This window comes from Grammomys surdaster, unplaced genomic scaffold, assembly GCF_004785775.1.
Source record: "Grammomys surdaster isolate TR1022 unplaced genomic scaffold, NIH_TR_1.0 131, whole genome shotgun sequence".
Taxonomy (NCBI): Eukaryota; Metazoa; Chordata; class Mammalia; order Rodentia; family Muridae; genus Grammomys; species Grammomys surdaster.
Window position 1 is genome coordinate 506,230 of NW_021604589.1, and position 17,118 is coordinate 523,347.

At 42.7% G+C, this 17,118-nt stretch overlaps 1 protein-coding gene across 2 annotated transcripts in view; it reads left to right on the forward strand.

Moving 5' to 3' along the window:
• Positions 1-14,447, forward strand: part of Rai2 (retinoic acid induced 2) — a 59,780-nt gene extending 45,333 nt beyond the window's left edge. For both annotated transcript variants that reach the window (XM_028762086.1, XM_028762093.1), the window contains exon 2: positions 12,487-14,447. In XM_028762086.1, coding sequence (XP_028617919.1) covers positions 12,511-14,100 — 1,590 coding nt within the window. In that variant the 5' untranslated portion in view covers positions 12,487-12,510 and the 3' untranslated portion in view covers positions 14,101-14,447. The remainder of the gene's footprint in view (positions 1-12,486) is intronic.
• Positions 14,448-17,118: the final 2,671 nt, after the last annotated feature.

The window sequence follows — 17,118 nt, forward strand, 5'->3', positions numbered from 1 at the left end:
TCTCTCTCTCTCTCTCTCTCTCTCTCTCTCTCTCTCTCTCTCTCTCTGTGTGTGTGTGTGTGTGTGTGTGTGTGTGTGTGAGAGAGAGAGAGAGAGAGAGAGAGAGAGAGAGAGAGAGAGATCCCATACATTCGAAAGGAATTCTTCCCCTAAAGAAAATAGGAACCGACACCTATACTCTCCTTTAACTAGATAGATGTTGTAGAGCTAATCTTTTTCCTTTCCCACCCCAACTCTGTGTTGTTAGCTTCAACCATGATACTGACTTTAAGATAAATATAATGAAATTTTGATGTCTTGAAACAACTCAACCTCCCCAAGATTCTGCCAAGCATATTGTTCTTAAGAGAGTTGCCCTCAGGCATAGGGATGCTTCTGAGAAAACAAAATTCTGGAAAGAAGTTGACTGTTTAAAATATGAGCACTTCATCATCATCATCATCATCATCATCAGGTAGTTTGCACTACGAAGTGAAGTAGTGTTTATTTATTTGTGTTTGGTCCCTTCTGCTTTAGAACACAGAATTACTAAAGAAGAGATTTGCTCTGTGATTTATCCCAGGAACATCTTGCATTCCGGCTGACACAAATAATATCAAAAACCTATTAAAAATAGAAAGGAACTTTCTATATTGCTCCAGATACATTTCAGCAAACGAGCATATCAGCTAAACTGACCATCTCTTGAAATGTTTGCTTTTGATAGCTAGTATTCTCTGCCCTCCTTGTGAACCTTCCCTTTTAATGAAATCTTGAGGTATGCTTCTCATGATTCCTCTGAGGCATGGGAATTGTTATTCAAGCTTGATGTCTTCTTCATATGGGTAATAGAAGTTTCCACCCATTGGGGAAACACATGACCCCATATACTGGCCTAAATTAGTGGCATTATTATCACATAATAATCATTGATGTTTTATGGTATGGTTGGCATAGGAGATATTGTTAGTATCTTGCCTTATTAGAAGCTGCTTACCTCAAGTATCTGTGACTCTCCCTATAGGTTTACTTTTAGGCTTGGTCTCTGGAGCATGATAGGTCTGGCCTACATGATGAGCTAGCTAGAAGTGCCAAAGAATGAACACATCTTCCACTGGCCCTCAACCAGTTGGAGTCAATGAATGAATCCCAACCTCCTAGATTTTCAATTGACATAGATATGAAGAATGTGCTCTTCCCTGTATCTTGTCCTTCACTAGTGGAACTGAGTTCTAGTTGTTCATTGGTAACTTGTTTGATAATTTGCCTTTCTTTCCCACTCTCTCTGCTTCATTCCTTTTGTGGTGTTTTCTGGAATCTTCCCTCAAATACACCAGCTTCAACCAAATCTTTGTCTTAAGGTCTTTCTACAGGAGAACTCAAGATAACCAACTAGCTGGGCTCACTCAAACACAACATCCTCCCCTCCCCCACAGTCTTCCTCACCATGTTCATCACCATTGGCAAATGAGTTTCCATTGTGGCTGTAGCCTTGTAGGTTACATGTGGGATACAGTCCTGTACTTCTTGCATGGTAAGGCAGAAATAAAAATTTCAGGAGACAGCCAGTCCAGCTACCCAATCCTATGAGGAAAAGGCATGCCTCGATACTGAGAAAATCTCAGTACTGGAAAGCAAAATATTAGCAATTTCCTCTTGGATGAGAAATAAGTATTTGCTTATTGAATCTATAAAGAGATGGATAACTGGGTCACCTTCATATCTTACCTTAGCTCTGAGTGCCTAAAGGTGGATGTCATGTTGAAATCAGTTACCTTTTAATACTGCCATCTAACTTGGTCAGTAGTTGTAAGGTCTCGTCTCTAGAGAAAGATGTCAAGATAGACAGAAGGTTGCCCCTGATGATTAGCATCTTGAAATTCCTCAGAGTTTCATTTCTTTGTCCATGGCTTTATCACTCCCGGATTATATTGATTATGTTAGTAAGGAAAACAAAATATTTTAGCTTTATTAGTCATACACCTAATCAAGACAGCCAAACACTGCATTGAGGATTAGTTTATCAGCTTCAGTATAGAAAATCAAATTTTGATGGGAGAAACTCAGTTCTTACTGCCCAATATGGAACAGGAGGTGCCAGAGGTATGAATGAATATAAATAAGACCAGACATGATAAGAAGGCACATGTATGTAGTTTTTCTGGGACTGTGAGCACAGCAAGTCCTCAGTGGTTGTTTTAAAATAAGGAGAGTCCCCAACTTCCATCCAATGTTTGACTGTGGGTGTCTGCATCTGTTTCAGTCAGCTGCTTGGTAGAGTCTCTAAGAGGACAGTTATGCTAGGTTCTTGTCATATCCTTTTGGGTCTGGGTTACCTCACTCAGGATGTTATTTTCTAGTTCCATCTGTTTGCCTGCAAAATTCATGATGTCTTGGTTTTTAATATCTGAATAGTATTCCATTGTGTAAATGAACCACATTTTCTGTATTCATTCTTCAGCTGAAGGACATCTGGGTTGTTTCCAGTTTCAGGCTATTTGAATAAAGCTGCTATGAACATAGTTGAGCACATGTCTTGATCTGTTCCCCAACAGGGCTGCCTTGTCTGGCCTCAGTGAAAAAGGATGTGCTTAACCCTGCTGAGACTTGATGTGCCAAGGTCGGGGAGATACTGGGGGGGGGGGGTAATTGCAGACCAGCCCTAGAAGCAGCCAAGCTGCTGCAGCCTTGCTCCTTGACACCATTCCCTGTGGCTCACTGAAGAACTTACACTCTGTTTTCCCCCCTTAAAGCCTCCCTCAGTTTCAGTGTCTTAACACTTCTATCTTGGCAAGCTCTTTCTTATTTGGGCCTAAAACCTTTGAAATGTTCCTTCCTTTTACTTTGACCTAGTTAGCACAGATTCTCCACTTTACTCTCTGTTTCCCTCTTGTCCTTATCTTTATCTTCCTCTTCTCGGGAGTCCTTTGGGTTTTTGTGAGTGAGAAGATGCCTCTATTATCATTAATAAGTGGGCAGAGAAAACTCCTTAGGACTTTGTGGAAGGAAGGAAAACTGAAGAATCCTAAGTGATATTATGCATAAACAGTAGAAATTTCAGAATCCATGAAAGTTCTCATGAATCCACATGTGCATGATACATAAAGGTTTGCTTTTATTCTTTCTCCTCTACTCTTCCTGTTAGGTGAGAAACAGATTTTTATATTTATACCTTTTCCTATCATCTTTGGTTTCTAATATTGTGACAGTATGCTCTTCTCTTTTTACTGGAAATGTTTGATGTTCTAGTGATGTTGGGATTACGCGAGTTAGAGAGTTTGCCTGGAATTTCACCATTGGGTGTAATACTCATTTTATGATACATGCCTCCCCAGTCCCTAGCAGCTAATTTTCAAGGTGAGATTTAACCAAACAGGGTTACAGATGAGCAAACCCCTTCACATGCTAGTGAAGCTTCGATAATGCTACTCCAGATGCTTGGAGAAAATGTGGCCAAGGGGTCTGATATGACAATGAGGCCATGACATGGTGACAACAAAGCTGATGGCAATAGTGATGATGATAGCAGTAGCAATGAGAACGACAAGTAAGAAGACAGTGGCAACTGCAGTAATGATTATAATGAAGATGAAGATGACAGTGAGAGCTAACAGTGATGGAGTCAGTGAGGGCCAAGATGATGGTGTTGAATGAGCCTTCCATGTGCCAAGCCTTGTAGCAAGCTCTTCACTTAAATGAGCTCCCTCTTCATTACAGCCATCCCACGAGAGGGCTCTTTACATTTCATCTTGCATAGAGGTTAACTGAGGCTTGGAACTAATGTGCCCAAGATCATATACAACTGGCAGTTAGTAAAAGGTAAAATTCGAACCTGGGACTCAATTCAATGTTTTTCCTCCTCCTCATTCTCAGGAGGGAACAGTACCCAGAATGAACTGACACTATCTCCACGTCGGTGGTTGAAGAGGGGTTCACGGGTCTTAGAAAAGGGGAAATTCTAAACCCAAGTATCTTAGATTTCTGTACCCCCTTTCTTCTAGTGACCCCTCAGAGGGACTATTTCTAGCATAGTGGCTTCTGGAAAATGTCCTTCTAATGACATAGGATTATAAACAATCTTTTTTCCCCAGAACAAAAATTTAACTTTTGTATCTCAATATAATTAGAAATATCCTTTCTTCCAGAAGGCAAGTTTTTCTCCTTCTTCATTCCAAATTTAAGAGGTTTCTTTGTTACCAGAAAAATTTCCTCAAACCATTGCTCTTCAAGATGATAGATCTTGCCTAAAGCCTTAAACATGACTTGTGCTTCTGTGCAACCTACCCTTAAAGCTCAGGCATCTGAGGTTGTTTAGAAGCTGGGTATCTGGGGGAAAGTTGTAGGCACTCAGCTGAATGCAGGGACCAGCAATTGGTAGTTCATGCAGTCTGTTGTCCACTAAAACATGCTCAGCCACCCCAACAGTTCCTCCTCATTGTCTCCTGTGATGTTGAGGCATTCTTCTTATCATCTACTGAATTTCATTGTGATGAGAGGATATGTCTTTGCTCTCAATGTCAGGGACAGCCTTCTATAGAAAATAATCACTGTTCTCTATCTTATGTCATGCCTCCCACAGTTGTCCAAAGACTGGCATTCATCTTTTAGAAGTCCTTTATCTCTGTGAAAAATATCAACCTTGAATGAACCCTGAAGAAAGCACATAACCCAGGGAGACAGTGGATTTGGTTCCTATCTTAAGAACTCCACCAATAAAGAAGGCAATGATCCTTTAGAGAAAATAATAGAAAATGCAGGACTAGCCCACAGCAGGTCTCCAGATCATTTTTGAAAGAATGGATAAATGAATGAACACAAGTCTGGTTTTCTAATTCTTCCTTATGCTAAGACCTACATGGTTCCAAGGAGCACCATTGGTCCTTAGGAGGCAGGCTAAAGACAGTTGGGACAGCAAATGAGAAAATAAATGTAGAAGCAAATGACATTATTTACCAGAAAGACAAAAGAGGCAGAATGACCTCCCCAGCCAGGCTCCCAGAATCCTGTTTAGTTCTTCTAGAATCTAATAATGGACCAGAAAAATCAGGCCTGATAACTGGGGGTTCCCTCCCTTCAATTCTGCTTGGCCCACATGTTCCTTTGTGTCCTTTAGCATTTAAAACAAAGGCAGTGGATCAGATAACATGTTTGGAGGGGGGAGAGAAAGCACAGTTTTAAGAGTCAGCATACACTGTGTTGTACGAACCTGAACAAGCTACTTGGCCTCTGAGTGTTAGCTTCCAGTTCTGTAACACAGCAAGTGTGGATTGGGCTAGTGACCAGTCTAAACTTAGAAGAGCTCTAGAAATATAATTGGGCCCTGCCTGAGAGATTCATCTCTCTTGCTGAGTAGTATCATTTCCTTCCTGTGCTCCTATCATGGAAAAATGAACACACACACAAACACACACAAACACACACACACACCATGTGTGTGTTTTTAATGTTTTCATATTACATGCACACAATAAGAAAAGAATGCAAAGGATGAGATTTTAAGCTAATCATATATAACTTGTGTAGCATCCCAGGGCATGCATGCATTTCTCTCCTTCAAGATGATCTTCAAATTGCTGACGTCAGTGGCCAGTTAATAGCACTGGATCTGACCCCCTCTATATTTTTAAAACCAGTATAGGAGAAGATTTAATTATTTTACTACGTTTCTGGAAAGACTGCGGGACTTTCCATAGCCAATGCCTATTGTTACCAAGGTTGATCTCAGTTGAAATTTGGATGAGCACCACAGTTTTAACAACTTAAGTAACGGATTGGGTGACTCGCTTCCAAAGTTAATTCAGATTGCCGCATTACTTTTGGAAGACTGTATAAGTCTCTGCAGGTAAAATACAACCAAATGTGAGGTTAGTGAATATTGTTATTTTTCTCATATTGTAACCAATTTGGGAATACATTCAAGTAGTAATTATGCTCACAGCTTTGTTAAAGTAAAAGGGCTTTGTGCTGATGCTTAAAGCTCAGAAAATTCAATCACTGGGGCAAGTAATTGACAATTACTACACCCTGTGGGGAGAGAAAATCCATTTTGAACCCGGTTGGAGTTGCTTCTTAGATAGTGCACCCTGGGTCCTGAATGATGAAACTATATATGTGTACAGTATTAAAGAACACAATATGCTCTTCTCTTCTAGCTCCTAGTTAATGGCTAGTGATTTTTATATAGAATTAGGCCATTTGTTGATGGTTTCTTGTAAGTCTTAGTCAAAAGTGGAAAGTAGACTAAGAATAAGGAGCGATTGGAAGGGAAACAAATTTAATCAGAAGTCTTTAGCAAACTGGTCTTCCAAGAGGGAGAAACTTCTCACCTCTTTGTGGAATTGGGGTACACAGGGACACAATGCAAAGGCCAGGTGAAAATTGAGAGAGCTTGGGATGATAATGGCCTCGGTGTTTTCTGTGATATAAAAAGGGAAACCAACCACTACAAAAGGCAGCTCACTAGTTGTCCTGTGTTCTAGCTTTAGGCTAAGGGTTACAAATCTGACTGCATATTAGAATCACCTGGTGAACTTTATGTACTCCAGACCCAAGCTGCAACCCCAAAACAGTTGAATCTGTCTTGGGAACGGGGCAGGCATTGCACTTTTTGAAAGATCCTAGGCAATTCCAATGCACAGATCAGTTTGAGAACCAATAATAAGACAGTGCTTTTCAAACCTTAATACACACACAGATCGCCCAAGGATCTTTACTTTATCTCCATTTCATGTGCATTAGTGTTCTGCCTGCATGTATGTCTGTGTGAGTGTGTCACATCCCCTAGAACTGAAGTTACAGACAGTTGTGAGCTGTGGGTGCTGGGAATTGTATCCAGATCCTCAGAAAGAGTAGTCAGTGCTCTTAACCACTGAACTCTCTCTCCAGCCCCTCCCCCTCCCCACCTCTCCCCTGCTTGTTCACTTGCAGATTATGATTCCCAGCTCATGGGTTGTGGCTTAAGATTCTACATTTCAAAGACGCTTGTGAGGGATGCTGTTGTAGTTGTTCCAAAGATTTCACTTTCAAAAACGATGTAGACAGTCCTGCCTACCAGATATAATTGATAGCTGGTACTTGCTCCTTAAAAACTAGGGCTGTTGCTATTTTACCACTTGGAAAATATTTCTTAGGAAACTTGTAGGATGAACAGCCATATGCCATATGTCATGTAACTATGCTCCAATCATTGATGGACTGCAGTACAATGGTTATTCCATGAGATTGTATCATAACCATATTCTATTGTACAATCACACTGTTGTGTTTACAAGTTACAAAACTGACCAACACTATGAATCTCAGCATATGTTACTGCCATTAAGTGACACATGGCAATCATTTAAAGAACGAATGCTTTAGGGAAGAAACTTGTGTTGATTAGGGGAAAAAAATCTTATTTTGGCGACATGAGAATGAATCACATTTGCAGCCCCTTTATGATGAAGAACAGGGGACAGAGGCACAAAGATGGGACTTGTAAAACTTGCTAAAGCCTGTGAGTCCAGAATACGCCACAAACTAGCTCTGATCATTAAAGTTGTTTTCCCTGAAGCTTAGTGTACTTTCTGAGTGACCTCAGTCCAGTAATCTCAAGAGCTCTGCAGGACCTTCAAGCAAGAACTCGTTTTGGCTAAAGTTGCTATGAAATAAATCCCTTCCTACTTGCCCTCCACATTAAAGTAGTCACTCCTATAGTCTCTGCTTAGACGTGTTTTAATTACTCACATCATGCAACCTATGGAAATCTTTAGATTAGCTTCTGTGGTCAAGATGCTTTTGATTTACAAAATACAATCAAACCCTTAGCTAGATGATGAGCTGGGCCTCTGAAAGGGCTCCTAGTATACCCTTTAAATTCTTGGTTCAGAAATCAGGCTTGGCCAGAGTCAGGGACTTTGTCACTTGAATTCATAGCACCTGCTGAGATTCCTTTAGTTTGAATTGGGGCAGGATCTTCAGGGGTTCTCTCAATGGTATGAGCTGGGATGTGGCTGAGGATATTAGGGGTAAAAGTAGTGAGATATTTGCAAGCGTGTGTGTGTGTGTGTGAGTGTGTGTGTGTGTGTGTGTGTGTGTGTGTGTGGCTGAGTGCTAAATAACCACAATAAGGAAAAAGACAGATTTTAACATCTGGAGATCTAAATTATCTGAGCAGCAGTAAATAAGTAGTTTGTCTTCTAAATTAGACCATAAATTAAGCCTCCTTATAAAAGTATCATTCGTATAAAAGCATGTCAGCCTAAAGTCTATTCTTGTTCAAAGTTGTGGAAGAGACAGCTAGAGAAGCAGGATGACTTGTATGACTACCCACCAGGGTGCACATGTGATGCAGGTCACCTGGGAGATGTGCCTGAGGTTGCCTTCATCATATATGTAGTTCTTTATAAAGGAAGTATTCATTTTCAGTTACTTTTTCTGGTTATGACAAGCAAATACAGGATGACCCCATATCTTTATTCCACAAAATACAAATACTTTCACGAATACACTGTCTCATGGGAGTCCCTCACAGTAGAGGCAGTAACCACCATTATGCTATCCTATGACACTAATGGCTTTATCCTGTGCTCTACCCCCAAATTCCTATACCTCTGTAGTAACTGGTCTTGGCGAGCATTGGTCACTCTAGGTTCCCAGTCTCCTCACTTGTCAGAAGTGTCTGGAATATACTAAGGTAGAGATACTCAACCTGTGGGTAATGACACTCCTAAGGTCAAATGACTCTTTCACAGAGGTAACATATCAGATATCTTGAATGTAAGATGTTTACATTATGATTCACAAATAGCAAAATTATAGTTAAGAGGTAGTAACAAAAATAATGTTGTGGTTGAGGGTCACCATAACATGAGAAACTGTATTAAAGAGTCACAGCATTAGAAAGGGTAAGACTCACTGGGTTAGAAAAATGGTTAATAGGTTTAATGCCCCAGTTCTCTAATTCCACAAATGTCAGACTTGCTGAAGATGGCAAGAATGAAGGCCTTTGGCAGTAGGTTAGGTCCAGGTTGTCCATGTTCTACCATGTCACACAACCATCATTTGCTAGATCTTAGTATTTTTCTCTCTCCACTCCTTTCTCTCTCTCCCCACTCCCCTGCCCCATGTGTGTGTCTTCTTTATTTCTCTCCTTCTACCTCCCACCGTGATAATGGGCATAGGCAAAATGGTTGATGACTTCATTTAAACCCATTGAAAATGAAGTTTTACAAAACCCAGGCACAAGAAAACATTCTCTGCTACCTAGGAGGGAATCTCTGGCTGCTCTGCTTGATTTTAAGTTGGTGGCTACTGTGAAGGTCTTTTATTTGAAGAAGCCCTACCTCACCCTGAGCCCGCACTGATCAGCAGCTTGGTTGAGTGGGAAGGAGGGGTCTCTGCCTTCTTCAGTGACATTAACTACCTCTGGGCTTCAGGGCTCCTAATACCAGCTCCTGCAGCAGCAATGCCGAGGTATCACACTTTCTCACCACACCTTGTCCCTGCTGACCCAGAGCTGTAGGAAGGTGTCAGCTGGCAGGTTGAATAGGAGGAGGAGACACAAGTGGAAGAGAGAAAGAGCCTTTCTAGAATGTGGAAAGGTATATGATGGAAGGTCTTTGTATTTCCTTAACCTGGATATCCTTGAGAATAGTATTATGCCTGGTAGAGATGAAGTGGAAGAAACAGCCTGTCTAGGCAGGCCAATGGCTCTCCAGAGAAGCAGGTGGAGCTATTACTAGGCAATCTTTGGAAATGGAAGAAATACTGTGGACAGCAGCCTTCTTTCTTTTTTTCTCCCTAAATACTGCATATTTCTTTCCTCTACCTGCAGTGTGGCAAAGGCTGCATGCCATTTACCTTGTCATATCTGTTTTGAGAAAAAATTCAGGCCCCAGAAATGGACCTGCAAGTCTCTCTGTTACTTCTGTGACTTAAGGACAGGTAGCTGCTGAGTAGCAGGCTAAGAGATGCCCTGCTATCAATCCTCTAGTAACAGCACCAAAGCCACTGCAGGCTCACTCCCTGAGAAGATAGCAGGGCTATTGGGATAATACTCTACTCTGACAAAATTCCCTCTTCACGCCTTGATCAGGAGGGTTCTGGAAGAGTTAGCAGGTCTAGATCAAGGCCGGGTAGGAGGAGCAAGGGAGGGCTCCCAGAAACAGTGAGTGCTAGCAATTGAGCTGAAGATATGTGCAAGTAACAGGTGAAGGAGTATCTAGAAAGTTGTCTGTTTTCCTTTGGGAGTGGATGAAGGGAAAATGAAAGAGGGAAGAACACATGGAGGTGTGCTTACACTTCTGAAGGTATAAGCATATGTAGTCTTCATGAGGAAGTACATGACATTCACAGATAGCACCGAGACATGTCTTGATTTCTGCTAAGTTGCCTCTTAGTCATCAGGTTTGGTCTTAGATGGGTGACCATGGGTGACTTCTCTAATAGTTGCTGTCTTTGTACTTATCAGTCCCACCTAAGGCGTCTCTTCATCTTTTCCACATTCTTTCATGGGAGTTCCAGCCGCTGTGAGGGACAAGCTGGACCCTTGTGGAAAAAAAAATCTTAGATTCATGGAGCCTCCACAGTACTGTGTGCCTGTGCCCCAAATATTTCTCTTTCTGTTGTTGCTACCTCTTCTGCTGTGTTCTTCCCCTTGTTCATGCTACAGTCTTGACTGATGGAGGGCCCACAGCTTCACTAGACCATAATCTCTGTGAAAATAGGAACCTTATCTCTCACTCAGGGCTTAAACAATAGTCCTTGGAATATAGTAAGCATTTACAACATAAATTGGTCACATGGAGTGAACGAATATATACATGTGAGAATGACGGTGAGTTTGAATGTATGAGGTTTTCTGGGGATGAATTAAGAGCCAGTCTTCTCAGGAAGGAATAAAGCCTTCGGCTAGGGTAAATGCCCTCAGCCTTTCTAGAAGCAGGCTGCCTCCCAACTGTCCTACGGAGATTTCTTGCCAACATACTGGGTCAACTTGTAGTTTCCAGAGGGCATGTCGCCCACAGGGACACAGGCTCTAGAGTCCTCCCTTGGAATTACTGCAATGTGTCATGCTTTTGGCCAAAAGCATGACACATCAGTTATACTCTGCAGAGCTGTTTGCACAGCATCTCCCACTTTCCTCACTCCCTCCTTCCTCAAAGCAATTCCTTATTTTGTGCATTTGACACATCTTGATGACTTGAAAATGTCATGGAGTTGTTCACTTGTTAAAGCTGAATTCCTGTAGAAAGATTGTATTTCTAACACTATGATGTGCTGGGTCACCTCTCTCTTTTGTTTGAGAGGTTGTGATGATAGTTTGGTGGTGAGAGAATAAAGACATGATGATCACATGACTGAAGTCTACATAGGCAAGACAGGTGAGGTCAAGAATCTGTTTTGCCTTAGGCTTTTCTAGTGAAATGTAGGATTATTGAATTATTATCAAGCCCAATCACACTCCAGAGCTTCACAGATCCCTGAGTTAGACATGGTGCCTGCTTTCTCCATGGCAACGAGGCTAAATATGGACGCGTTTCCATGGAGAGCCATACCGCAGCTGCAGCCCTGCTTCCTCCAGGAAGCATCCTCTCTAGGCTCGTTTGGCCCCTTAGAAAGTGGCTGTCAGTGTTCAGGAGCTATGTAAGACATTGAGACGTCTTTCACCTTTGGGAATTTTTGTTTCCAACAGATATTTTATTTCCCCTAGTTCTAGATTCATCAGCACTTCTTTCTCTTGGTAACTACATGTTGCTAGAGGCCACAGATCAGAAAGATGTACAGGTGAGGCTGATGGGCTCAAAGATCATTCATGCAAACCATTCCATCTTCCCTTTGCTCTGAGGAGTAGGGTTTCCTATTATTAGAGGAAAGGGAATTTGATTGGCTAGCAGGAGATGGTGCAAGGATTATAATGAGCCTTGGGTAAACACACTGCTCTTTGAATCTCCAAACCTCTTAGGAGACTTATTGCTACAGAGTTTTTGAAATGTTTTCTTAAATTTCCCAACATTTTAAAATTCCATAATTCCATCTACAAAGAGTTTTTGATGTCCCTTTCCATAGTCATAGACTATTCCAATGTGACAAGGTTTTTATTTTTCCTTAAGGGAAAGCACATTTATTGCTTTTTCAAATTTGAACTGGTTTAAATCTCTGCATTTTTCTTAACGGTCTGACAGAGCAATGTGGAATGAAACTTTGTTTTTGTTGAAGGCTGAAGATATAAGCTGAGTATTAGGCTTCAAAATAGCCTGTTTAACATCACTTGGTTATTTAGAGATTACATCATGTGTGTTTATAGCTTAATCGCTTGTTAAATTTGGTCTTTATAAGCACAGCTGATCATATGGGTGTGTTCGTGTATATTAGGAAATATCTATAATGCGTATGTATACATAGAGAGCTGGGTTGTGCTGCCCTGTTAACTAAGCTATGGAAACTATTTTGAGACTGGAGAGATCTCGTAAGGCAGTTATAAATAGTCTCTTAAGAAAGATTCATATCGTGTGTTCTATGTTGCAGGCCACGTGGCACCGGAGCCAAGTGATGGATGACCTGCAGTCCCAGAACCTTTCCATGGACATGACTGACTCCCCTCCCACTTTGGCTAATAACAGACTGGAGAACGGCATGGCCCAGCTGATAACTACCGAGGCCTGGAACATCAACTCCACTGACCTGGTAAAAAAGGCCTTGGTGACCGTGCCGGCCCCATCAATTCTGAACCCCCCAGCTGAGTCTCAGAGTGGCATGGCTCTGAAGGTAGCAGCCACCGTGCTGCAGCCCCTGTGCCTCGGGGAAAGCCCAGTGGTGATGCCCATTCACATGCAGGTGGAGGGAAGCTCTGCGCCAGAGCTCAACCCCAACGGCAATGCTACCTACGTTATGACGACACAAGGTCCGGTGCAGCTACCGGTGGTGTTGGAACAGCATGTTTTCCAGCACCTCAACTCCCCACTAGTCCTGCCACAGGAGGCCCCATGCTCCTCCAATGCTATCCACAACAACCTCTTCCAGGGGGCTGAGGACTCCGAGGCCCAGCCTCAGCTCCTGGACCTGAGGATCCCAAGTCAGCCACAGGAGCCCACATTGCCTTTTGAAGCTGTGCTCCAGAATTTATTCCCCACCCAAGGCTCTCTGGGCCCTCCACCCTGCCAGCCTCCTCCTGGCTATGCTCCAGTGCCTCCTCAGCCCTTTAACTCCCCATTGTCCCCCCTAGTCCCGCCAGCTACCCTCTTGGTGCCCTATCCTGTGATTGTCCCCTTGCCAGTTCCAGTGCCCATCCCCATCCCTGTCCCAGTGCCTCAGAGTTCTGAATCCAAGTTCAGCCCCAGTTTCCCCAAGCCACCATCTTCCTTCGGCCTGCACTCCTTTAAAGGCACCCAGACCACTCTGGAAAAGGATGAACTGAAGCCCTTAGACATCCTCCAGCCAAAAGAGTATTTCCAGCTCAGCCGCCACACAGTTATCAAGATGGGGAGTGAGAATGAGGCTCTGGATCTGTCCATGAAGTCAGTGCCCTGGCTCAAGGCTGGGGAAGCCAGCTCCCCAGCCTTCCAAGAGGATGCAGCCTTAGATCTGTCTTTGGCAGCCCACCGAAAAGCTGAGGCTCCTCCAGAGACATTGTATAACAGCAGTGGGTCAGCAGACATCCAGGGCCACACCATGCTGGAGAAACTTCCCAGTGGCATGGAAATGCCCTTTGCCCCTGCCAAGTCGCGTGAGGCCTCAGCCATGATGGATAGCCACAGCAGCAGCAGCAGCAATGGCACTGAGATGCTCAGCCAGCCCAGCCATCCTGGCAGTGAGTTGAAGGCTGAAAATAACATTGAGATCGTAAGTGAGTCTCAGGCAGCCAAGGTCATTGTGTCAGTTGAAGACGCCGTGCCTGCCATCTTCTGTGGTAAGATTAAAGGCCTCTCAGGGGTATCCACCAAAAACTTCTCCTTCAAAAGAGAAGACTCCGTGCTTCAGGGTTATGACATCAACAGCCAAGAAGAGTCCCTGGGAAACGCCGAGCCCCTTAGGAAACCCATCAAAAATCGGAGCATAAAGTTAAAGAAAGTGAACTCCCAGGAAATCCACATGCTCCCAATTAAAAAACAACGGCTGGCCACCTTTTTCCCAAGAAAGTAAATAAGGGCTTTAAAACATTTTTATGATTATGATGTGGGGAAAGGTACATTGGTTTTTTTTAAAGCATCTAATTCAAATTATCTTTGTTAATTACTTTGGGGCATAGGTGAAAGCAGAAAGGCCAATTAGTTAGTATCATTTTCTTTTTTAATTTTTGACTTTTCACAAATGAGTAAATAAGAGCAACCTATTTTTCAAGCAGATTGCACATTTTTTTGCAGCTTTAATGGAATATTGGGTGAATCAGAGGGGTAAGAGCTATTTTCATTGCCACAAAGTGCTTTGATGATGTAATACCTAATAAAGGGTAGGATGAATATTTCACAATAAATGTTTGTTTGCACTAATTGGTTGCAGTATTCTGTCATTTGTAAAATTTACATTTCTCAACTGGCGTGGTTGGCCTACACTTTTGCTTGTAAAGAGCTCTAATTTATTACTATTTAGAGACCTAAGCTCTTCAGGCATGTTGGGAGATACTGCCTAGTGCCTCAGAGAAGGAGAATTCAGAGTATGTATGGTCTCTAACAAATCACTTTTCCCTCTGGGCCTTGGTTGGGTTTTTGCTGCTGCTGCTGCTGCTGCTGCTGCTGCTGCTCCTGCTGCTGCTGCTGCTGCTGCTGTTTTTATTCTAATATGGCAAAGAACCAGGGAGTGGGCAGAGAAGTGAATCTCAAGTACTCAAGGCCTCTCTCGGTTCACTCAGTTCCAGAGTGTGTTGAGTTTTCTTCTTGGACTTCTCCATGCTAAAAAAAAAAAAAACAGATGCCAGTAAAAGAAAAAAAAACTGCTTTTGCTTGGCATAGTGATCCTTGCCTGTAGTCTGGAGGCTGAGGCTAGAGGGTGGTGGGCTAAAGGCCAGCCTGTGCTTCAATGCAGGAGAAAGAAAGAAAGAAAGAAAGAAAGAAAGAAAGAAAGAAAGAAAGAAAGAAAGAAAGAAAGAAAGGAAGGAAGGAAGGAAGGAAGGAAGGAAGGAAGAAAGAAAGAAAGGAAGGAAGAAAGAAAGAGTACCCTGCCACTCTTCCTGGACCTCAGAGTGTAGCTGGGAATGGCTGTCCTTTGGCAAGGCAATAAGAACGTTATTCTTAATGGTTTGAAAAATCTTGTGAGTCAAGTGTAACAAAGACGACAAGAAAGTCAGTCTTTGTTAGATTAGCCCAGTGGTTCTCAAATGAGGGTGATTGTGTGTTGCCTCCCCACCCCACCCCCACTCCCAACCAGGGGACATCTGGCAATGTCTGGCAATGCTTAAGGATGATTTGGGCTGTCACAACTGGGGGAGGGGCTTCCCATCATCTAGGAGGTAGACTAGGGACACTGCCACTGCTGAACATCTTATGATACACAAAAGCACAAGATAGCCCCACCCCCAACAAAGAATGGCCTGAGCCACAATGACAGCCATGCTGAGGCTGAGAAGCCCTAGCTAAGCCACTTCTTGATGGATGGAAGCAATGCACTTGAAAGGAGAGAACAGTATGTTGCTCTTCTGTGACAGCATAAAGCCACCCACACAAATGAGGAACTGTGAGCAAGTGTCTAAAATAGGCCTGCTAGGTGGCACATCACACTTGTGTCTGTAACTGTGCTGGCGAGAGACTGATTAGAGCATGCCTGCTTTAAAACTTAAAGCTCTTTCTTTCACTTCTTGCAATTAGTATGTATCCAGCTGTTACTGCGAACATGAACAGGAGGAAAAACAGTTGTAAGACTGTTCTTTTATTACCAATCCCTCTGTGGATAGGGTTACAGTTTTAGCTGGTCCTGTATCATACAACCAGCATGGATTTTTCTCTTCCCTGCACTTTTTTTTCTGTGCCATTAACATTTCAATTTTTTTCAAAGTGTAACCAAAATAGCTGATTCTCAACTGACTGGCTAGTCTCCTTCTATGTCAGCCAGACGCCATCTTTTCAGGATCTACATGGTACAGCTCCCCCTGCCCCCATTCTTCTTCTCAGTGTGAATTTCTGGCTGTGTTTCTAGAGCACAGTACACATTATAGTTTCAAATCAAATGGAAGTATGCATAGGGACTAGTGTTGTCCATTTGCTTGCTATCATTTTTTCCCTAGGCTTTGGGTAGTTTCTGCTGCCATGCAGCACCATGTAGACTTTCTCTCCCAGCCAGGAGATTTGAACCCTTTATCTAGATTTGGGGAACAAAGCTTACAGTTTGCCACTGTTAGAAGCAAGTCCCTAAAACGATAGAAATACAAGTAGAAAGGAAGGCATTTGTAAACTGCAATTACCTTAAAAACTTCAAACCACAAATTTCTATATGTTGTAAGGGAATTTCCCTTCTGTCTTCAAATGGAAGCTTTGTTTTGGTGAGGAAGAGCAACTCCATCTCTAGACAATGGGAGCCCTAGTAAGATTCCTGGAACAGGCCTTTCTCAACTGAGCCACAATTGGTATGTGGTCCTTGTTAGTCATTTCTCAGGGTTCAGCGAAGGTGTGTATTATTAGGGGTGCTTTGTGTGAATTATGGTAGCATTGGAAGACTTGCCCATTAAGATCTGTGCACAGAATATTTATTGTGCTGTGCTACTAAGGTAGAGATACTCTTTACCTCTTTTCTCTTCCCAGCCATTAATGGAAACTGGAACCCAGTACCTGCTGGCCAGGGAATCAGGAAAACCAGCAGGGACCATTGTTGTGGCCAGAGTAAGCCCAGTGATTTAATTCAATATTCTTTCCCAAGCCAGAAGTTTGCAAATTTTCACATCAGCCTTTAGGGTTAGCAGCCTGGAATTCTGTTTCCTTGTTGGAGAAATATGATCCCCATGGGGCTCACCAAGTAGGACAGCAACAAACTCTCCAGGCACATCATTTTTTTTCTGCTCAGTTTAGCTGTATAGTCAGTGTTATGTGTGTACTCCTCACTACTGTATCCAGGTAACCTGAAATACGTTCAGCCATGAAAGATTTCCATCATCTTTCCCCACTGACTTCATTTTCCACCTCTTCTCACAAATATTTTGGACCAACTAGCAGAAAGATCAGCTTTTTAGTTTGG